We start from the raw sequence: 23,547 nt of genomic DNA, 5'->3' as shown, positions 1-23,547 counted from the left end.
ACCTGAAAATATTGACTAGGAGGCAGCACTATTGTTCTCTAGGGAACTGGCAATAAATCCCAGTTACATCTTATACAATTAAAAATCCTACACAGGATATATTCTGATAGGGCCTGTCTCTTGAAAATCAGATGAACGCCTTCACTGGAATGCCTTCGGTGTGGAAGGTATCGGGGAGATTTTATCCATACACTATGACTCTGCTTCCACATACAGAAATATTGGGGTAAGGTATGTACTGAACTGAGTGCCATCTTAGACTCCCATGTGCCCAATGATCCAAAATATATTCTACTAGGTATACCCACTTAGGTCGATATGCCACCATGAAATTATTATTGTGTAACCTGAGACAGGTGGTTGCTAAGCGAGATCTGGCCAAAAAACAGGGGTCCCCTGTGGCATCGAATCTGGCAAAATATAAGAGAGGTATGGACTTCATGGCTGCGGAAAGGGCAACATACAAAAGCCGGGGTTGCCAGCGAATTTCCCAAAAATATGGGGGTGTTGGATGGCCTGCGACGGTTTTGTTGATGATGAATGTATGATGATGAAGGAGCACCCATTGCCTTGTCGGAATAATGTTATATCATATCATCTGATATATTTGAATTCATGTAAGAAGCATATGGTCACCTCATGCCCCCATCGGGACTTACAATGTACTTGAATACTTAATACTTGAAGTCTGACTGCCTCAATGCCATGATTGCTTGTTTTGAAAAAATTTAATAAAATGTGTAAAAAAAAAAAAAAGTATTTTATATGTGCCCAGCTAATGATTGTTTTCCATATAACATTCACTTAGATTAAGTAGTAAAACAGTGAAGGCCTTAATCCCACCGCTGCCACTAATGTATGAGGTTGGCTTAGTATAATGTGCAAATGAGGGGAGAGAGCACAGATGCTGGGATCCTAATTAGCAGGAACCCAGCAAACTAAGTCAAAAACATACTGACATAAGGCAAAAAGTTGGGGTAGCCAAGAAAGCAGATCATACTTTCCTACAGAAGGTTAAGTAACTTGTCCATCTGATAAAGGCTTCTAGCCATAGATTCCTTACTTTGAATAGATACCCAAGCAATACAATCCCCGGAGGAGGGACTGTGGATGAATTTAGACCACAAAATCCTGAATGACAGAGCGGCCAAAATGGGAGTCTTTTCAGACTTGACTATCCAGGCAGTAGTGTTTGGTAAACCTCTGCAGGGATGCCCACGTTGCTGCCTGACAAATGTCAAGGACTGGAACACCACGTTGGTAGCAGCCTGAGCTCTGGTGGAATGAGTTCTTAAGCCTTCAGGAGGCTGCTTCTTGGCCCGAGCGTGCCGAATTTTGATGCAGAGGATGATCCATCAAGGATGACCTATCATGAGATAGTCCTCTTCTGCACTGCACAACATTTCTTTGATCCAATGTACCCCATGAAGAGATGGTCTTCCACTGGGAACTCTTTACTGCAGTTAAGGTAGAATGCCAACGCTTGTTTTGGGTCCAGATGGCGGAGTTGCTCCTATTCTTTAAAAGGATGCGAAAGGCCCACTCCTGCGAGAGAAGAGCCTCACAAAGGGGACGGCTGATCGGTGGATCGATGTTCAGTTGGAGAAGCTCAAGATATCGGACTCTCTGTGCCCAGTCTGGGGCCACAAGAACGAGTTGGTCCTGTTTGCTCCTGATCTTCTTAAGCACTCTGGACAGGAGTGGTATTAGCGGAAAAGTGTACAGGAGGACTGAGCTCCAATCGAGACAAAAAGCAGCACATTTCGCATTCTCGACAGAAAGAAACAGATCTAACCAAGACTCTCTTCACTGCTGAAAAAGACCTTGCACCACATCTGGATGGAGACGTCATTTGTGATTTGCTAGACATCGACTGCCAAGTTCGTCCACCCTGCAGTTCAGAGAACCTGCAAGGTGTTGAACCACCAGGGAAATGTCCTGCTGTTTCAGCCACGTCCAGAGACGCAGGGCCACTTGACAAAGGGTCCACGACCCCACCCTGCCCTGTATAATGCAATAACACATGGCAGTGGTGTTGTCTGTGAACACTTGAACCAGCTTTCCCTTGATTGAAGGAAGAAAGGCCTTCAATGCCAAGCGAATCACTTGGAGTTCCAGCAAGTTGAAGTGATCCCAAGGCAGATCCAAAGGACCTCAAGAACTTTCGACCCATCGCCCTGCTCCCATTCCCGGCGAATGTAATTGAGAGGACCGCCAACAGACAAATGATCCACTTCCTAGAGGAGAACAACGTCCTGGACTCCTCCCAATCCGGCTTCTGCAGCAACCACATCACCGAAACCGCCCTCATCTCTGCCACTGACGACATCAGGACCATACTGGACAATGGCGAAACTGCGGCCCTCATCCTCCTGGACCTCTCGGCCACCTTCGACCCCGTCTGCCACCATACCCTGCGCACACGCCTCCATGACACAGGGATCCGAGGTACAGCCCTGAACTGGATCACCTCCTTCCTCACCAGCAGAATGCAGAGAGCCCGCCTCCCCCTCCCCCTTCAGGTCAGAAGCCACCACAATCCCCTGCAGCGGACCCCAAGGTTCATCCCTCAGCCCGACCCTCTTTAACATCTACATGGCACCGCTCGCCAACATCGTCCGAACACACCACCCCAACATGGTCTCATACGCCGACTACACCCAGCTGATCCTATCCCTCACCAAGGACCCGGCCACCGCCAAATCCAACCTCCAGGAGGGAATGAAGGCAGTCGCAGAGTGGATGAAGACTAGCCGGCTGAATCTGAACATCTGAACTCAGACAAGACGGAGATCCTCATTCTTGGCTCCACCCCTTCCGCATGGGACGACTCCTGGTGGCCAGCCACACTGGGAGCTGCCCCGACTCCCACCAACCACGCACCCAACCTGGGAGTCATCCTGGACTCAACACTCTCAATGGCCCAGCAAGTCAACTCGGTTGCCTCCTCCTGCTTCAACACCCTCTGCATACTCCGCAAGATCTACAGATAGATCCCCACCGATACCAGAAGAACGGTCACCCAAGCACTCGTCAGCAGCAGGCTGGACTACAGCAATGCACTCTATGCAGGAACTACGGCCACACTCCAGAAAAGACTCCAACGCATACAAAGCGCCGCCGCACGCCTCATCCTCGGACTCCCTCGCCACAGCCACATCACCATCCACCTGAGAGATTTGCACTGTCTCCTGGTCAACAAGAGTATCACCTTCAAGCTCCTCAACCACGTTCACAAAGCCCTCCACAACGCAGGACCAGCATATCTCAACGAACGACTGTCCTTCTACACCCCGAATCGCCAGTTTCGCTCCGCCAACCTCTCACTCACCACTGTCCCACGCATCTGCCGAACGACCACCGGCGGTAGATCTTTCTCCCACCTCGCCGCCAAGACATGAAACACCCTCCCCATCCACCTGCGTCCGACCCAGGACCTGCTGACCTTCAAGAGACGTCTCAAGATCTGGCTGTTCGACCAGTAGCTGCTCCCCGCCCCTCCCCTCAGCGCCTTGAGACCCTCAAGGGTGAGTAGCGCGCTTTACAAATGATTGATTGATTGGAGTACGGATTCAGTCAAAGACCAGATTCCTCTGATCTCCACCTCTCTCAGATGGCCTCCCCATCCCAGGAGTGACGCATCTGTTATTACTGTGTGATCTGGGTGAGGAAGGGAAAGGGTTCTGCCTTTGACCCAATCATAGTTAGCCACTACTGTAGGTCATGTGCAGTTCTCTCCGAGATCTGGACCGTGTTGGAGAGATTACTCTCATGTTGCGCCCACTTGAATTACAAGTCCCAGTGCAGAGCCTGCATACGCCATCTGGCATTTGTCACTAGCAGGATGCAGGAGGCCAAGAAGCCTAGCAGCCTGAGCCATTTCGCCCAAAATCCAGGATAGAGGCTGAAACATTGATATCATAGCTTGAATATCCTGGACAGCCCAGTTGGAAAGGAGCGTTTGAGAGGGAGTCAGATGTGACTTTGGCATGTTGATTAGAGAACCCTAGTGAGTGCAGAAGGTTTGCCGTAGTCTGGATGTGATAGGCGACAGCCTGGGGCAAACTTGCCTTCAACAACTAGGTGTAGAGATAGGGGAAGACTGGCACCCCTGGTCTGCGCAGATGAGCTGTGACCGCCGTCACCTTGGTGAACACCAGAGGGGCGCTGGTAAGGCCAAAGGGAAGCACAGTGAACTGAAAGTGCTTGTGGCCTACCGTAAACTGCATGTAGTTGCGATGAGCAGGCAGGACAGGAATGTGAAAATAGGCATGCTGCAAGCACAACACTGCCATCCAATCTCCTAGGTCCAGGGCAGACTAGGCCTTAGCTAGAGTGAGCATCTTGAACTTTTCCTTTTTAGGTTTCGCACTGCGAAACTCTATTGTGATCGTTTCTGGTTTCAAGGAGTCAAGGGAGACAGGAGACAAGTGATGTGCACGCGCACGTAAACCGATCAGGTCACGCGCGCTTCCTGTCTCCCTTGGCTCCTTGGAAGCAGACACACTATCACGCACACGCACACATACAGATTCCCCCCGCACCCCCCCCCCCGCCGCCGTGCATACACACACTCACACACACACATAGAGAACCCCCAGCAGCGCATACACATCCCCTACCTCGGCTCGGCGTGTCTTCTCGTCACAGCTTGCGCAGGGGCAGCCAGCGTGCACACGCACGGCGACGGCGTCTCCTGCGCTACAACTGTGGTTTCGGTTTCCCGTACTGCCGCCAACCAGCATTTGTTTTCCGAGTGCTTGTTTTAACCTCCGAGCTTAGATTAGTCACCTGCTTCTTAGATCACGTTTGCGATTGTGATCTTTCCTAACAGAATACCGGCGACCATTTGCTGCCCCATTGGGCTCCTGAACTGCGCCTCAGGTCCCCCCCCCCCTTTACTGCACAGATAAGTGCAACTGCACGCTGTGCACGGTTTGTGTTTAAAGTCATGCACGCGCATTGCATGTAAGCATGCAAATCGCATAAGCAATGCCTGCAATTAAGTTATGGTGTGGGTTCTAGCTAGCGCTGTGACCATCGAGGCCCTGTCTGTAGGCTCTCTGGCTCTTCTTCGTCTTCATGGGGACCATAACGCTGACCCAGAGGCTCAGCAAGGATGCGTTCGGTGAGATGGTGAGTGCTACGGCACGTGGCAGCAGACTGTGGTGTTATATGTTGTGTTGGATTCTAGCGTGTGCTCGAGCCATCCTGAATGTTGTCGATTCTAGAATGATGTTTACGTGGAGTATGTAGAATACCTGCTGCATTCGAGTTACGGAGCTCCAGCTGACGGTTGTGTCTGCATTGCGGTGGGGTCTTGGGGGTTTAAGTATGAGACTAAATCTGAGAAGAATCCTCCTTGTGTACGATTATTCTTCACAACATTATAGTGCCTTTTGTCTCTTCCTTGGTAACTCGATGCTGCCAGGGTGCCTTGGCACGGCCTGGGAAAGGGCAAATGAGCCGGGCGAATGTCTTCCGGTCGTGTGCATTTCAGAGAGCCTTTCCAGTGGCTCAGGTGCTGCTGACACTCGTGGTTATTTTTTAAAGACACATCAAAACCGAAGTGAACATTTAGACTTGGACTTCGCTCACTAGAAACTTGATGAACGCATATATGCAAGTTAGCAAAAAGCCGTTAATTTATCCGGTTATTCACCGGCCGGTGCAGCAATACCGGTCCTAACTCACCGACATCCAAAAGCAACACCTTTTGTAAGATGGTGGGTGGTGGTGCCAAGGGGTGGTTGGGCGGTGCAGTGGTCATATGGCGACCCTAAGTAAGTGGCTGTCCACTGACCTCTCTATCCTCCTAACGGATGTCCCAGCATGACGCCTCTTAGTGTAAGTTTTCCTGCCAGCCGGCGGCCCCTTTAAAGGGCTGTAGAAGCTTCAGGGTCTGGCTTCTGGCTATAGACACGGAATGCAGTAGCATGCCACTTGGAAATGCTTTTCTAACCCATAGGTCATATGTGCCAGCGTTTGGAAATATCAGTGAGTTAACTGAAAGAGAAATATTGTGACAATTCCATTTTAAAATTCGTTTTTAAGCAATGTATATTTTTAATAGGGTTTTGGGAAAACATTGAGAAATACCACCACTTTGGGTAAAATAAAAAAAATGAAGCTCGCTGATAGACAGAGGTGGCATTAATGCTGGTTGGAACTGGGAAGCAAAGGCACGAAGCACTAAAATCATGGTAAACAATAGAGCTGGTTTCGTGCACTTCTCTTCAGGCTTACCCTCGCCAACACCTGTTTATAGTGCATGTATGTGTGCCCCTCCCCAGTCTATAACGCCTTTGCATACATTTTAAAGCCAGTGCTTAACATATTCCATAATAAATCGAGGGGAGGAAGGCGTAAAGGGACAGATTTATACAGAAAGGGAAAATAACATTGGAATGGGAATTACACTCTGAGCACATTAGCCGAAATGGGTCCTCAACCGGTCACTCAGGGTTCTTTTTAAATAGCAGACAGAGGTATGTGTTGAGGAGGCCTCCTGGAGATAGGGCCGTCTCCACCCCCTCACTCCCCCACCAAAGGGGCTGCAGGGGCCTCTGTTGCCGTTACGACAGATGTTTTTAGTGCGCTCTACCCCCATAACCATCTCTGTGAATCCGTGAACTTTCCTCGGATTGTTGGGTAATTGTTATAAATGTGTTTTCAATAAACCCCATGTGTGGGTTGTGAACAATGAACATTTCTTCACTGTATTGTTTATTTAGAAACAAAACGTCACCCTTTAAAGTCGTCTGCATTTTAGCCTGCTAGGGATCTAAGCGGTGTTAGGTGCTGTGTTGGTTGAGAGAATGAAGTTGATGATACACTGCCACACAGTCCATTGCAGTAATGTGCGATAATATAATGCATGGCTAAACACCTATAAGACCCAATGGTGAGACCGATTTGCATTGCAAATGCAACAAGTCTCACCTTTTGATTAAGGTAAACCATTTGCTTTGCTAATGGTATTGTATAGCAAAGCAGATGGCTTCAACTTAATAAAAGGTGAGACCTATTGCATTTTCAATGCTTGTTTATAATTGTGGACATACTTTATCACAAAGTATTCATGTGGGGTACTCTATGTGTGCCTGGGAAACTGTCTCAGCCCGGGCTGATACACACGGGAGGGAGGGGGGGATGACTGAAGTCCATTGAGCTCAATGGGGGTTTCACACCTGGGGGGTATAAAGTGTGCATCGAATTGACCTCTCTCGCTCATGAAGGAAGAGGTGATAAAAAAAATAATGTGTGATACCTTTTTGGTCTCTTAAACTTCTCCAAAGCTGCGGGACAATTGCAGGGTTTAAAGCTTGTTGACTAACTAGTGATTGTAAAATGGCGTTTTCAGAATCTTTCCTAAGGATGGTTGGGTTGTGGTTCCATCACTTTTGTTCGCATCACTATCCTGATCCTCATCAGAGAGGAAAGAGACGTGGCTAAGTCCTGCGACCGCTAAGAGTCCTCATATCCGGGCAGTGCACACAGTGATTCCAGGGGGTTGGGTCGTTTCGTTACGGAGGCGCGGTGCTGGGAGGTGACTTGTCCGACAGCATAAGCAAGGAAAGCACGTGATTTACTTTAGTTTCAAGCTGAGAAAATGTTTTCTGTCATTTGCCGCTGAGAAAATGTTTTCTTTCATTTGCCGCTCTCACGGTGCTCTCTATACACACCTGTAGACTGCAGAGAGAGGATGTGGCGTGTCGGCCAGAGATGTCGACTTTGGATCTGGAGATCCAGGTTCGAGTCTCGGCGTTGGTTAAAAATACTGTGATTCTTGGCAAATCAATCTCCCAGTGCCTAAAAAATAAGCACATGACATGTATTTTAACTGGTGCTCATTTACAGCGCGCTGATATCTTCTGGCCGCGCTCCCACTATGTAAATGTGAAAAATAATCACACGTCCCCGTTATAAGGATAGTGGGTTTGAATGGGGCCACCGGTGTCCCTTGCGGGGCAACCCACCCTGCACTTGTTCTTTTAAGTTCTTCCTTCATATGAGCAGCACAGGAGAGAAGAGGAGGCAGGGGCGGATTACGCACACTTAAGGACAAAAGAACAAAAGAACAAAAAAACTCAGCGGTGACAGAGCGGAATACAGCGTTTCAATCAGATCCCAATGAGATGCCACTGTTTTGCCACAATTGGCCAACCCTGTCGTAACATTTTGACCCCCAGCTTTAACATAATTGCAGTGGCCCTTATTTTGTGGTACAAAATCTATGCGTTCAAAGCTTCCACTGTATTCACTTAGGCCTTTTATGTGACTCAAAGTAGACTATTTGGAATTCGGAAAAAGCCAGAAATTCTTAATTTCCAAAAGGATTATCCGTGTTGGACTGCAGCTGTGCATTATATCTAACATTTTGCTTTAGCCTTTGTTATCCTATAAAAAGCTCATCCCTCCCTACACAGAGCTCTTAGATTAAACAGGCAGGCAACACGTATAGAAAAATAGGAAATGCTTTTTTTAGTCCAGGTTTATTTTTTTTATTTATTTAAATCTGAAAGTACCTGGTACATGCAGTTATTTGTATGGTGGAAGCTGTTCAGGGCGTCAGATGAGGTCTCCCACTTTAAAAGTGACACCTATTTTCTGGATGCGTTTGTCCTCAGAGATGTATGTGGTGAAGAATCTGGCCGCTGTCCCTGCCCGTCTGCGTTCAGCAGTTTTTGGTCTGTTACTTAGATGTATGCAGAGTTCGAAATTGGCAGGTGAATGACATTCCCAAGTTTGTGTTTGATCAAAACCGTTTTCATACTTTATATTTAAACAACTGTCCCTGATCAGCTGAGTTGCTGCGGGTTAAAAGGAGAGAAGGATGGTCTCCTCCACCTTGAAATGAGAGAAAGGAGAAGCAGCTCAAGAACAAGCTTTTGCAATGCAATAAATCTCTTTTGAGAGAATTTGAGCTATTGGAATTGTAAATGACAATGCCTTTGATTTGTGTTTTGAAAACATGCAAGGGGCTTGTACACACACACTTTGTACTTATAGATGTTGCTTGCAAGAAGAAAGGCTGGCAGTAACTGCGTCTCTCTTACTACCAGCCTTGCTTCCTGAAAACAGCAACTAAGTACAAAGTGTGTGTTTACTCACTGCTTGCAGGTTTGCAAAACACATAAATGAAAGGCATTGTCATTTACAGTGCCAATAGCTCAAACTCTTGCAAAAGCGAAACCTATTGCATTGCAAATGCTTGTTGAGGAAGTAGTTGAGGGCACGCAGATCTATATCTGAAGTCAGTACATACATTTACTAGACACTATGGTCTTGATACAGATCCACAAGCAGAAGTGAGTATTGGTCAAGAAACACTTAAGAATCTCTTTAAGTAAACCTTTCCCTTCTTTATTTACTGTAACGTATAAGCTGCTCTGCAATATATTTATATATTTATATCATTGCTATTCCTTTCAACTAACTGTCACATGCTTTTTTTTACCTTTAGCTCGCTGCTCTATTCAGAGTTTATGACTATCAATGAAGATCCTACAATGCAGGACGAAAGGTTACACAACTTTGGTCCACGTTCTGCATTATAATAATCTTTACTGACCCACCCTCCTCCAACCCGTCACTAAATATATTAAGTTGGAGAGACTTTACATTTCATTCGTAAAAAAGAACTGGCAATCGCAGTCAGCTGCCGGTACAAGGCATTGTGGGTAGGGGTTCCTCCTAGGATCAGGCTCTATTTTACATCTTTCTCAAAGTAAGCCTATCCAGACTGCATTTCTATCTTCATGCACCCAATACTGAAAAGAGTTTTTGTTTTTATGACAGATGATGTAATCTTAAGAAGTTATTACTTTTCTACGATAATTACAGCATTCAGGAACAAAACAGCATCTCTGGCAGACTTACATGGAAATTCTTCAAGAAATTTACATGTATTTATGACACTTCACAATATTAATTTAATTAAGAACATTATGTTAAAATTGAGTTCGCACAGATAGCAGGGAATTATTCAGCAATTCTATGGGAGGACCGGAGGCGAGGATTATGCTCTACATTCTTTATTTTCAAAACCAGCAGTGTTCAACTTTCATGTAAAAAACTATCTTTCCCATGAGACCTCGGGAAAGGTTAACAACAAAAGTGAACCAATTGGTATCACTGGACGTCCTGAGAGGCTCGAGGCTGCTGGGATACGTCCTCTTTCTTTTCCTGCTCCCCAGCAGTTAAGTCATGATTCCCGTTTTTGATTTCAACAATGTGTTTCATTGTTTTCATGGCAAGTTCTGATGGGAAATGTTCTTGTCTGTAGGGCGGTGATATCGCCGCAAACCTTGGTCCCGTAGAAGCGTTCCCTCATCGCTCCATTTGAGGTACCTCACTTTGACGGGCATCGCGGTAGCGGATAGGAGCCATCAAGGGGCGCACGCGCAGTGCGGACCGCGTCTCGTTGCTCAGCGGAGGACGCACGTATTTTTCTGTCAGGTTCAAACCTATCAGCAGTGCGCCTCCACGCAGAGCCACAGCCCGTACAGCCTGGAAGCCCTTACGCCCGTCTAGAGCGGGTTAGTATCAAGATTTTGGCAGCCTGACGCCTGTGATTATCGGGTCATTAAAATCAACCTTTGACAGCCACGTTTTTTAGGGCTCGTCCTATTCCATTCCGCAAGGAATGAATAGGACAAGTCTATTGTGGTGAAACTAAGAGCTAAACTAAGCTCTCAAAAAGCGGTTTTCAACGAGTGCATGAGGTCTCGTGAACGCGCTTCAATTCGCCCGAGCTGCCTGCCTTCACATCAAAGCCATCTGTTGTTTTGCGCTCGGCCTCAGGCCGGCATTTCTCCTCCCCTAATTATTCACTGCATGGCCAGCCGGCCGGCCGGCACATCAAAGGCTGCTGCTACCCATGCGTCTCGTCAGCCCCCCATTAAACAGCACAAGCGTCAATCCTGGTTTCCTCTATGCAGCGCTTCTTCCCCTCAACATGCCATGTTGACCAGACTACTCCAAAACCTTTCACCACTGCCTCCTCTCCTTATTTATTTGGGAGTGATGCCACAAATTATATTTTTAGGGCTCGTCCTTTCCTATTAAGCGCAAACTCGACCAACGTAATTGGAGTGCTTTACTTGTCCTAAAATGCCGTGTTGTCTGTCCCTCGAGCTTGCCGTTTTTTTTCTCCGGGTATCCTCCCTTGTTATAGTAGTGTAGCCACGTGTCTCTTCTTTAAGCAACTTCCGGGCCAGATCACATACATTTGGCACTGGTGCAAAAAATAGCGCACATGCTTGTTTGCACCCCTTAGCTGCTTATGTTATATAAATTGGAGCAAACGCACTCTGCAGTCCATATTACATAAAGGCTCCTGCTCGCCTTTCGCCGTTCTGGGTTCTCCATCCCCAACGTAACCTCACCCCTCCTCTTTTCGCCGTTCCATCTTTGCTCTGCCTCCATTTGCCCTTTCTCTGCCCTCTGCCTCTCCTTCCCCTCCAGTCCACTCCACCTCAGTCTCTCCTTTCATGTATCCTAAGCCCACCTCCTCTGTTTTTTTCCTAAAACCCCAGCGTGCGCTCGGCCACATGCCAGCATTTCTCCTCCCTTAATTATTCACTGCACGGCCGGACAGCACATCAAAGGCTGCTGCTCTCCGTGCGTCTCGTCGCCCGTCCTCCCTTGTAATTATTTACTTCACTTTACTTTAACAGTTCTTCTTCCTCATCTCTGGTACACGCAGTTGAGTTTCATTGACCTTTTTTCCTCTTAAACATTAGTATAGCGAGATAACAATCCCAGTGATTTTCAAAATGTGGGCACTTAATGTTTTGTTCTCGTCAAAATCCCAATGTGTTTTTAGCTTTTACTGATCTAACAGTTGCTTGTTTTAGCTATAAAGCCAATAAAATGGGCTATCGTGGTAATAATTCCTGTTCTTTACATTATGCCACGGTTTTGGATTTGAGGTTTTCTACAGTGTGGTCCGTCGCATCTAGATGCCAGAACACTTAGTTTACACAGTTGTTTAACAAAAAAGTATAAGCAAAGTATAAAATCAGAGCCACACCAGTTATATTTACATTAAATTAATATTCTAGAACCCAGTTTATTGAACTTGGTGTATACCTTCATGTTTTAGTGAAGGAGGAAAGTGTTTTTTAAAGGTCTCGTGCTTTTCTTCCAATAGTTAATTAGTTTTTGTTTGATCTTGGGTTATATAATCAAGAACATTTCAGGAGTTAGATTATCCCTTTCAATGAAGGCAGCATATGATGTTCTGGGTCCTGAGGTAATGTTACCAATTCTCGAGGCTGCACCATAGTTTCACGTTTTGTTTCCTAAATGTAAGACTCTGCTGGAGGTCTCTCTATGACTGTCTGTCACCCCCCCCCCTCGCGCGCTCTCTCCTCTGCAGCCCGTCTCTGCCCCGCTCCCCATGCCGCAGTCTCTCCCTTTATCTTTCATTTTTGGCCGAGGCGCCGCCAGCCAGAACCAAAACAAACCGCAGAAATATTTCCTGTTTCTGTCTCTCCTCCTCTTTCTCTCTCTTTCGCCGCTCTTTCTACTCTAATATATCTGCCTCTCTCGTGCCCTCTTTTCCACTGTCTATCGCTCTCTCTCTCTGTGCCTTTGCTTCTGTATCTTTTCCACTGAGCCTGTCTCTGCCTCTCTTTTCAGCTGTTGCTATCTGCCTCTCTCTGTGCCTCAGTCTGCGCCCCTCTCTTTTCCACTGTCATTCTTTGCTTCTCTCTATCTTTGCCCCTGAATGTCTCTGTCTTTTCAATTGTGTCTGTCTCTGTATCTATCTTTCCACAGTCCGCCTCTGCCTTGCTCTGTGTATCAGCCTCCCTGTCTCTGTGATTTCCACTGTGTCTGTCTCTGCCCCTCTATCGTTTCACCTGTATTTCCTTCCCTCTCTGATCCGCTCTCTGCTTCTGCTGCTTCTCTTTCTTTGTCAATGTGTCTGTCTCTGCCCCTCTTTCTCTCTTCCCTGCCTGTCCCTGCTTCTCTCTCTTCCACTGTCTGTACCAGCCTCTCTCTCTGACTGCCCGTCTCTTTCTGTCCCGCTGTCTCTCTCTTTTCTACTTTGCCTCTCTCACTTTTCCACGTTCTATCTCTGCCCGCTCTCTCTTTTTGACTTGCTCTCTCTGCCTGTTTCATTGTTTTCTTGCCCTGTCTCACGCTTTCCCAGCACCACCACAGCATCACTCAGCACCACCAGAGTATCACTCAGCACCACCAGAGTATCACTCAGCACCACCACAGCACCACTCAGCGCAACCACAGCATCACTCAGCACAACCACAGCATCACTCAGCACAACCACAGCATCACTCAGCACAACCACAGCATCACTCAGCACAACCACAGCATCACTCAGCACAACCACAGCATCACTCAGCACAACCACAGCATCACTCAGCACCACCACATTATAGCACCACCACATTATCACTCAGCACCACCACATTATCACTTAGCACCACTACAGCATCACTCAGCACCATCACAGCATCACTCAGCACCACCACAGCACCACCACAGCACCACTCAGCACCACCACAGCACCCCCACAGCACCACCCAGCGCCACCACAGCATCACTCAGCGCCACCACAGCATCACTCAGCGCCACCACAGCACCACTCGGCATCACCACATCATCACTCAGCATCACCCCAGCATCACTCAGCACCACCACAGCACCATTCAGCACCACCACATTATCACTCAGCACCACCACATTATCATTCAGCACCACCACAGCACCACTCAGCACCACCACAGCACCACTCAGCACCAACACAACATCATTCAGCACCAACACTCAGCACCAACACTCAGCACCACCACAGCACCACCACATTATCACTCAGCACCACCACATTATCACTCAGCACCACCACAGCACCACTCTGCACCACCACAGCATCATTCAGCACCACCACAGCACCACTCAGCACCAACACTCTGCACCACCACAGCACCACCACATTATCACTGAGTACCACCACAATTATCACTCGGCACCACCACAGCACCACTCTGCACCACCACAGCATCATTCAGCACCACCACAGCACCACCACAGCACCACTCAGCACCACCACAGCACCACCACAGCACCACTCAGCACCACTCAGCACCACCGCATAATCACCACAGCACCACCCAGCGCCACCACAGCACCACCACAGCGCCACCACAGCATCACTCACCATCACCACATCATCACTCGGCATCACCCCAGCATCACTCAGCACCACCACAGCACCACTCAGCATCACCACATCATCACTCAGCGCCACCACAGCATCAATCTGTGCAAACATTCAACAACAACTCGTTCAAATATTTTCTAGCAATGTTTCAAGCTTTATTACAAATGTCATAAAAAATGTTAAATGTTTTCACTTCTGTTCTTGTTAAAACATTGTGATTTGTAAGATCAATACATGTAATACAGGGGAAAACAAAAGATGTACCTTTACTAATGCTATACATGTAACATTTGATAATTTCATAACTATTGCCATTTCTAATAACAAAATTAATACTTTTATATTTAAAAAAAAAAAAACTTCACAAAATATTTACATTTTCCACACCAAAAGCTCAAACTTTTCTATTGCAAGACCTATTGCATTTCCAATCACCAGGCATACACACCACCAGCCATCTGTGCACTCTTTCACCAGGCATACACAGCACCAGCCGTCAGTGCACACTTTCACCAGGCACAGACACCATCAGTCATCAGTGCACGCTTTCACCAGGCACAAACACCACCAGCCGTCTGTGCATGCTTTCACCAGGCACACACCACCAGATGTCAGTGCACACTTCCACCAAGCACAGACCACCAGACATCAGTGCACGCTTTCACCAAGCAGACACACACCACCAGACGTCAGTGCACGCTTTCACCAGGCACACACACCCTCAAACTCCAACTCCACCCTCCAAAGCCACCCTCCAACTCCACCCTCCAACTCCAAATCCACCCTCCAAATCCAACTCCACCCTCCAAATCCAACTCCACCCTCCAAATCCAACTCCACCCTCCAAATCCACCCTCCAAATCCAACTCCACCCTCCAAATCCAACTCCACCCTCCAAATCCAACTCCACCCTCCAAATCCAACTTCCAACTCCACCCTCCAAATCCAACTTCCAACTCCACCCTCCAAATCCAACTTCCAACTCCACCCTCCAAATCCAACTTCCAACTCCACCCTCCAAATCCAACTTCCAACTCCACCCTCCAACTCCAACTTCCAACTCCACCCTCCAAATCCACCCTCCAACTCCAAATCCACCCTTCAAATCCACCCTCCAACTCCAAATCCACCCTCCAACTCCAAATCCACCCTCCAACTCCAAATCCACCCTCCAACTCCAAATCCACCCTCCAACTCCAAATCCACCCTCCAACTCCAAATCCACCCTCCAACTCCAAATCCACCCTCCAACTCCACCCTCCAAATCCACCCTCCAAATCCACCCTCCCAATCCAACTCCACCCTCCAATTCCAAATCCACCCTCCAATTCCAAATCCACCCTCCAGCTCCACCCTCCAATACAACTCCACCCTCCAACTTCCAACTCCAACTTCCAACTCCAACTTCCAACTTCCAACTTCCAACTTCCACCCTCCAACTTCCAACTTCCAACTTCCAACTTCCAACTTCCAACTTCCAACTTCCAACTTCCAACTTCCAACTTCCAACTTCCAACTCCACCCTCCAACTCCACCCTCCAACTCCACCCTCCAACTCCACCCTCCAACTCCACCCTCCAACTCCACCCTCCAACTCCACCCTCCAACTCCACCCTCCAACTCCACCCTCCAACTCCACCCTCCAACTCCACCCTCCAACTCCACCCTCCAACTCCACCCTCCAACTCCACCCTCCAACTCCAAATACACCCTCCAACTCCAAATACACCCTCCAACTCCAAATACACCCTCCAACTCCAAATACACCCTCCAACTCCAAATACACCCTCCAACTCCACCCTTCAACTCCACCAGGCACACACACCACCAGCCGGCAGTGCACACTTCCACCTCAGCACCACCACAGCACCACTCAGCACCACTACAGCATCTCTCAGGGGCACCACAACATCACTATGCGCTACAACAGCATTACTGAACGCCACAGCATCACTTGGCCCCAAAACAACATCACTCAGCGCCACCACAGCATCAATCTGTGCAACCATTCAACAACAACTGGTTAAAATATTTTCTGTCAATGTTTCAAGCTTTATTGCAAATGTCATAAAAAGATGTTAAATGTTTTCACTTCTGTTCTTGTTAAAACATTGTGATTTGCTGCTAACATAATCTTCCACAAAATTATTTGCTAATGTTTCAGCTATTGCCATTATATATGACAAATTATTGAATTTAACTATTAAATATTGGTAAAAAAAAGTCCTAATTTTAATATTAATACATCTAAGTCATGTAAAGACAACACATATTGCATTACAAATGCTATAGGTGTCACATTTCCACAAGTTAACACTATTAGCATTGTAAATGACAAAGTTATTATTTACCAAAACTTCAAAACAAAAACATAAATAAAAAATTTGTCATTTACAATAATAATCCCTCAAACTTTATTATTGCGAGACCTATTGCATTGCAAATGCTTGTTTCACTTGCTGTGTTTGTTCTTTGGCTGCCATTTGCGCCAGCCCAGGTGTGGTGGATACTCTGTACAAGTGGGTGAGTCCAGCCCAGGGAGGGAATCTCAGCCTCCTTATCTCCCATGCTTATAAAACTCAGGGATATTAAACCCGCCAAAACCTAGAACCACTGGCTCACCAAAATAATTAAGTCAGTAAGGAACTACCCAGCTTTTCTCCATAGACTTGTCAAACCCTTTTCTGGTGCTTTGAATGGGGATTACGTTGAAGAGGAGTCCTTGCAAGTCCTCGCCCTGGATGACTAGTTCTGTGAGCTGTGGATGCCTCCATCCACCAGGCAGTCGCAGCGGCCATAGGCCCCTATAAAAGGAGCATTATGGAGATAGCGTACTCTTACGCTGATAACCCCCTCCAAGAGGCCACACCCTGACCCTCATGCGTGCCCCTAAGCGCTAACAGGAGTCGACCGTTGACCTGAACCCCTTTGAGCGCCTTGAAAAGGCCTCCCTAGCCCACCCCCCCTGAACCCGAGCAGCTAGACGAGGTAGCCCCTTTATCCCCGCAAGGCTGGTGGGGGAACGATGGTGACGATTCGCCCACCGAGTCCACCGAGGAAGCAGGTCATTCGCGGCCCTGGCGCCCTCCGGCGAGTGGTGCAGAACCCCCCTCAGATATGCTGGTTCCTGAAGACCTCCTCCACCCGCGTTCCTCGGCGAGAGACCCTGGGAATAAGGTAGCCCAGTTCGCAGCCAGTTGCCTTAGGAAACCTCTGGAGAATGAGGTCAGAGCCTGTCTTCGGGCAGAATGCCCACGACGCGCTCTTGCGGGTAAAGTGGCGGTCACCCCCGAGATCAACTCTAAAATGGCCACTTTCCTACAGAAATAAATTTGATACCCCAAGAAAGGGATAGATGGGTCCTGGAGGGCATGCCAGGACAAGCTCCTTGATGCTTGCAGGCCCCTCAAAAAGATCTTGGACCTTGCAGAAGAAGTTAAGGCATCCAATTCCCCGTTCTCTCCCAAGTCCGTGTCAGGTTGGGCCTAGCATGCTATTGCATTTCTAGGCAATGCCAACTGCGTCCTCTCAACTGAGAGGAGACGCTCCCTACTTTTAAAGGTAGACCCCAAACTTGGGGACCTCCCTTCCTCAGAGGCTGGTGCAGTGGCTCACGAGTGGGCTCTTCGGGGAGCCTTTCGTTAGGGAGTTAACAAAATCGGTGACAACATTCACTACTCAGGACACGGTGCAGGCCTCCATAAAGAGAGTGTTCTACCCAAAGGTTTTCGTCTGGGTCGGTTGTGGTAGGGGGTGCTCGACAGGCTGCTTCTACACCAAAGCCCCTTCCAGAGGCTTCAAGAAAATGCAGGAGCAGCCCAGACAGGACGCCCTAGTGGACAAGGAGGTGGTAGACCTGCTGAGCAAAGGGGCGATCACCTGCTCCTCCCTCCATCCAAGGGTCTTCCTAAGCAAAATCTTTTTGGTAGACAAATCCAATGGGGGCCAGCGGCCAGTTATCAACTTAAAGGAGTTTAATAACTGGTTTGTGTACCGCCATTTCAAAATGGAGGGTATCCACCTGCTGCGTGGCCTCCTACGCCCAGACGACTGGACGGTGGGCCTAGATCTAAAGGACACGTACTTGGTGGTCCCGATTTTTCCCCTACACGGCGTTTCCTTCAGTTTCAGTGGGAAGGTCAGGTCTACGAGTTCATTACCCTTCCTGTTGGACTGTCCGCTGCACCTTGGTGTTTCACCAAGGTCCCCAAGCCCGTGGTACAGTACGTCAGGGTTTCCGCCTTATCATTTACCTCAATGATCTCCTGTTGGCTCAGTTCCCATCCTTACTCATGAGCCAACTTCAGACGACAGTGGCTTTGTTACAAGGACTCAGTTTCGTAATCAACTAGATGAAGTCCCTCCGTACATCCCAAAAGCAGACTACCTTCCTAGGCTTTGTCATTGATTCAGTCAGTCAAACCTTAAGTTTATCATCCAGGAAGATTTAAAAAATCGACCGGGAACTCAGGAGGACCCTTGCCAGACCTACCACTTCACTGAGACCGGTCGCGAAGATAGTGGGCCTCCTGTCGTCCTCAATACAGGCCATCTTTCCGGGCCCTCTCCACTACACAGCCCGTCAGCTACTAAAGGCCAGCCACTCGAGGAAGGGCCTGCAATATGCAAAACAGGTTCCCCTCACGGATAAGGTGAAATTAGAGATGAGGTGGTGGTTAGACCATATGGAGGCCAGGAACGGGCAAGCCATCTTCGCCTTAGCACCGGACATAGTCAGAGTCGAATGACAGCAAATCAGGCTAGGGGACTCGCTGCAGAGATTCCTTTACAGGAGGAAAGTGGTCTACAGAGGACCAGCGACTCCACATCAACTGTCTAGAACTATTAGCGGGCTCCTTCGTCATCAAGTGCTGGTCAAAGGACAAAGTCACCTGCAGCGTCCTCAAAATGGATAATGTCTCTGCCATCCGTTACATAAACCAACTGGGCGGCACTAAATCAAAGGCGTTAGCGGACATGGCCAAGGAGTTCTGGATCTTTTTCCTCGATCACAACGTCTCTGTGACAGCAAAATACCTTCCCGGTGCATCCAACGTGATCGCAGATTTGTGCTCCAGAGCATGGACAGCCTGTGGCAGCTGTACCCCAGAGTCTTACGGAGGTTGCACTCCCTCGGGGGACCTTTCTCAACGGATCTCGTTGGCCTCTTGCCTAGACCGTCAGCTTCCCAAATTCTTAAGCTGGATCCTTTCTTCAAGATTGGTGGAAGGAGGTGGGTTTTGCCTTCCCTCCGTTCATGATAATGCACCTGTCGGCTCAGGTCTGCAGACAGCAGGCCAGAGTGCTCTTGATCACCCCGTTTTGGAGATCGCAAGTATGGTTTGCAGTTCTTCTAGAACTTTACAGGGATTCTCCAATCCTTCTACCTCAAGATCGGATGGTTCTCTGGGATTCCCTAGGGAAATCCACATCACCTTATGCTACAGAATCGGATGCCCCTCGTGGCCCGGCAGATTTCAGGCAACGCTGGAGACTCCGAGGCCTATCAGGAGAAGCTCAGAGCATCCTGTCAGCAGCATGGGCAGAGAGCACCAACAAACAATACAGATCATCATGGTCCAAATGGGTGGGTTGGTGCCTTGGGAAGCATCAAGATCCAGTGGGGTGCAAAGTGGTCCACGCATTGGATTTCCTGGCTTCCCTGGCCACCGAAGCTTTGGCATATCGCACCATCAACTCCTACCAATCAGCGATCTCGGTGGGCCATGCCCCAGTGAAGGGAGAAGCGGTGGGGGAACACCCTGTTGTATGCAAACTCATGAGAGGTGTTTGCCTGTCACTCTCCCAGCAACCCAGATATTTTAAACTTTGGGACGTCAACAAGGTACTATCCCTTTTTAAATCCTGGTAGACGAATAAATATCTATCCAGGAAGGAGTTATCAGTGAAGTTAGCCATGCTTCTGTGCTTGATCTTTTGCAGGAGAGTGTCTGACGTGAGGGCCCTGGACCTTCCTGGTCGAATCTTCACCCCTCAAGGAGTTACCTTCCTTGTTTCTGGACGTACCAAGTCGGGCTCCAAGGTTATTTTGTACCCTGCCTTCGACAGGCACCCTAAGCTATGTGTAGTGCGTTGTCTCAAAGCCTACAAAAGTATGACAGTTGAAAACCGCCCTCACAGGGAGAACCAGTTATTCATCTCTTTAAGGAAACCCTTCAAGGCTGTCTCTTCTCCCACCATAGCTAGATGGCTCAGATGGGTCATTCAGGAGGCGGGTATTCACATCTTGCACTTTGGTGCCCATTCAGTCAGAGGGTGATGGCCTTCAAAGCTTTTTCTCTCGGGGTCCACCTCAGAATATAATTAATGCCGCGGACTTTCAGATTCCATGTTCAAGAGATTCTATTTCAAACCAGTCGTGGACATGGCCTCCCTGGTGGGTGACAAGATTTGAACAAGCATAATCCTCGCCTCTGGTCCTGCCATTGAATGAAAATGTTCCTAGTAAAAATGAAGGAAAGTTTCAATTCTATTAAGGACACTTAGGCGAGGATTATTCCTGACGGGTGTTTTCTGAGGTTATAAGCCTTTTTTCCCCAACCAGTTCAACAGACATATAGAAATGGAAGGGTTCGGTACCTTCGTAAGGTATAAGTATGAGTTTACATCTCCTTGTAATTGTGTACTTAAACAAGATATGAGTTTCCCTAAGTATGGTCAATGTACAGAACTGTATTCTTCTGATATGCTGTTTTCCCTTGGTTGTGGTTGTGCAAGTCCCGGGTTAACCAATTCAGATTGGATAACCTGTAGGTTCCGAGCTCGCTAAAACGGAGTAGTGGAATTCAATGACGGCCTGAAGGATTACAGTCGAGAAAGAGGATGTATCCCAGCTGCATTGTGCCTCTCAGGAATCCAGTGATGCCGATTAGTTCACCATTGTTGTTGACCTTTCCCACGGTCTCATGGGAAAGATAGTTTTTTACATGAAAGTTGAACACTGCAAGTTGTGAAAATAAAGAATGTAGAGCATAATCCTCGCCTCTGTGTCCTTAATAGAATTGAAACGTTCCTTCATGTTCACTAGGAACTTTTTCATTATGATCAACAATGAAGATCATACGATGCAAAAATAGTACTTCCTAGGGATGTTTAGTAACCTTTGTGGTTGAGGATCAACTAAGTTATAAGGAGTTAGATCAGCAACAACAAACTCCAGGAAATAAGGAGCCGGCTATAGATCCTTCCTAGATATTAAACACCCAATGGACACATTTGGTTGAACCTCCAGTCCATCGTTTCTGACCATAAGTTTAGGCATGCCCCAATGTGAAAGAGGACATGTATCAATGATTTGAACCCAGCCCAATATATTGTAAAAGATAAATATGTGTACCAACTAGCTGCTCCTGTGAGGTGTATCCTCTTTACATGTCACTAGCAATATCAGCACATACTTCAAAAAGCTAAGATCAAAGTAGTAAGATTTCAATTATTATTAACTAATTTCCCCGGTTTAGTAGAAAAACATTCCTTCATTATCTGATTTAGGTGCTAAACACATATTAAAAGTGCACACTCAATGAACACTGTTTTTTTAGGTACATTCGATTAACTGAGAGAGGGCACCCAATTAATTCTCTCTTATTCCTTCTACAATATGTAATTTTGAGAACGTCACAAGATCTGGAAACAATCCAAAACAATTAAAAACATACACATGCCAAGATAAAATGCAATCTTCAAAACACACATGCAAAACGTTTTTGAAGGCTGGACTCTGGGACTTGTATGAGAAGGATGAGAATCACATATTCCCTCCACCCCAAAAAAGCATAACACCAAGCGATCGACTGACATACTGCTAATTTAAGCAGAACACATTTTACTGGAAATGGCTTGGTTAATAACGAAAACAGAATGGTTGAAGGTTAGAGCCAGAGGTCACATTTCTCTTTTGAAAAACAACATGTATACAATTAGGTGATGTATGTATGTTTGCCACCATTAAGCTCACCCTTTACATGCTTGTGTACTTGATACAGTAACAATTTAAAAAAACTAAGATTAGGATTACCTCTGCTGTTTCATGACCATCAAGTCTCATACAAATATCAAGGTCACTTTGTTTGAAGCCAAATCCATTTTTAGAAGAACCAAACAAACTAAGTGTTGCTCCTGATAGAAACAAAAACAGAAAACAAAATTGATTCTTAAACCATATATCAAATGTTTAAATATCAATGATGCAAAACTGAATATTTGGATTTACAAACAAAATTCATATGGAAAAAAAGACATTTCTGGCTATTCCTTCAAACCAACATTAGCAGTAAATAGTTAGTAATTAGCTATTATACAACTACTTAGTACAGCACGAGAAAGTATGTTACTGATAATAATAAAACATGGATTTGTAATCTTACAGAGATGCTGACTCAATTTCATGTGTTGTTCCAAGCTTCAGGGCAATTCTGGAAGAGCAAGTTACTTACCTTCATAAACTATCTTTTTAGAAGATACCTACCTGTAGGTTCTTCCCCTTCTGAATATCCCCATGTGCTAGACTAGGTCCAGGCATTTTTACAATAGTTTTTCTGCATCGTATGTGGCATCGCTCCATATCAGTATTTTTTACTGACTAGCAATGACATCACTGGAGCTTTTAAGTGCCATTCGGGTGCCCTGATGCCAGTTCCTCATCCATTTCTTCTAAACCCTTAGAAGCAGAGACAAGGTCAACTTTTTGTTTCATAGCACATTTATTGGTTTTAAAAGGCATACAAATACAAAAACCAGCAGCAAAGACAGATCTTACAGTTAGCACATTAAATGTTGTCTATTTCCAGTGTGAAGTCTTAGTAAGTATGTTTGGCTAAAGATTGTCCCTTAGTCTTCGTCCCCACCAAATACCTCATTAATCCAAACCATTTCCTCCACACTGGGCAATGCTTGGCAGGACAGCCTCTCGCTTCGTAGATTGGTTTTTCTTGTGCAGCGCACCAATCTACCCCTCAAAGCTATTTTGCTATACTAGGGAGGATATGGTCCTTTCACGCCACGGCTGTCGCGTTTGGCTATCATAATCGCCGTGGTGAGAAAAATGTTGTCCACTTGGGTCCCATCCAGGCCACCCATGTCTCCCAGGAGCAAGGCTAGCTGGCTAAGCGGGACCTCCAAACTCAGGACAATACACAGCTCGGACACTATTACCTCCCAATATAGGGTGAGGGGGTCACAGGCCCACACCATGTGATAGAAATCATCCGATACCATCTGGCAACCTGGCAAAGTGGGCATGTGGGGGCGGCCATTTGCCTCGCTCAGTGTAAACGGGCCGGGGTCAGATAAGCACAGTGGAGGTAGTAAAGCTGTACTAGCCGAGGCCTGCCAGA

The 23,547-nt window shown here is 47.1% G+C and overlaps 1 protein-coding gene across 3 annotated transcripts in view; it reads right to left on the bottom strand.

The window, feature by feature from the left end:
• Window positions 1-23,547, bottom strand: part of TUT7 (terminal uridylyl transferase 7) — a 1,540,394-nt gene that overhangs the window by 676,281 nt on the left and 840,566 nt on the right. For all 3 annotated transcript variants that reach the window (XM_078675707.1, XM_078675708.1, XM_078675706.1), the window contains exon 15: window positions 22,230-22,330. In XM_078675707.1, the coding sequence (XP_078531833.1) occupies window positions 22,230-22,330 (101 nt within the window). The remainder of the gene's footprint in view (window positions 1-22,229; window positions 22,331-23,547) is intronic.

The sequence above is a fragment of the Lissotriton helveticus genome, chromosome 2_1, assembly GCF_964261635.1.
Source record: "Lissotriton helveticus chromosome 2_1, aLisHel1.1, whole genome shotgun sequence".
Taxonomy (NCBI): domain Eukaryota; kingdom Metazoa; phylum Chordata; class Amphibia; order Caudata; family Salamandridae; genus Lissotriton; species Lissotriton helveticus.
The sequence above is the reverse complement of the archived record's forward strand: the minus strand, read 5'-3'. Positions and strand labels throughout refer to the sequence as shown.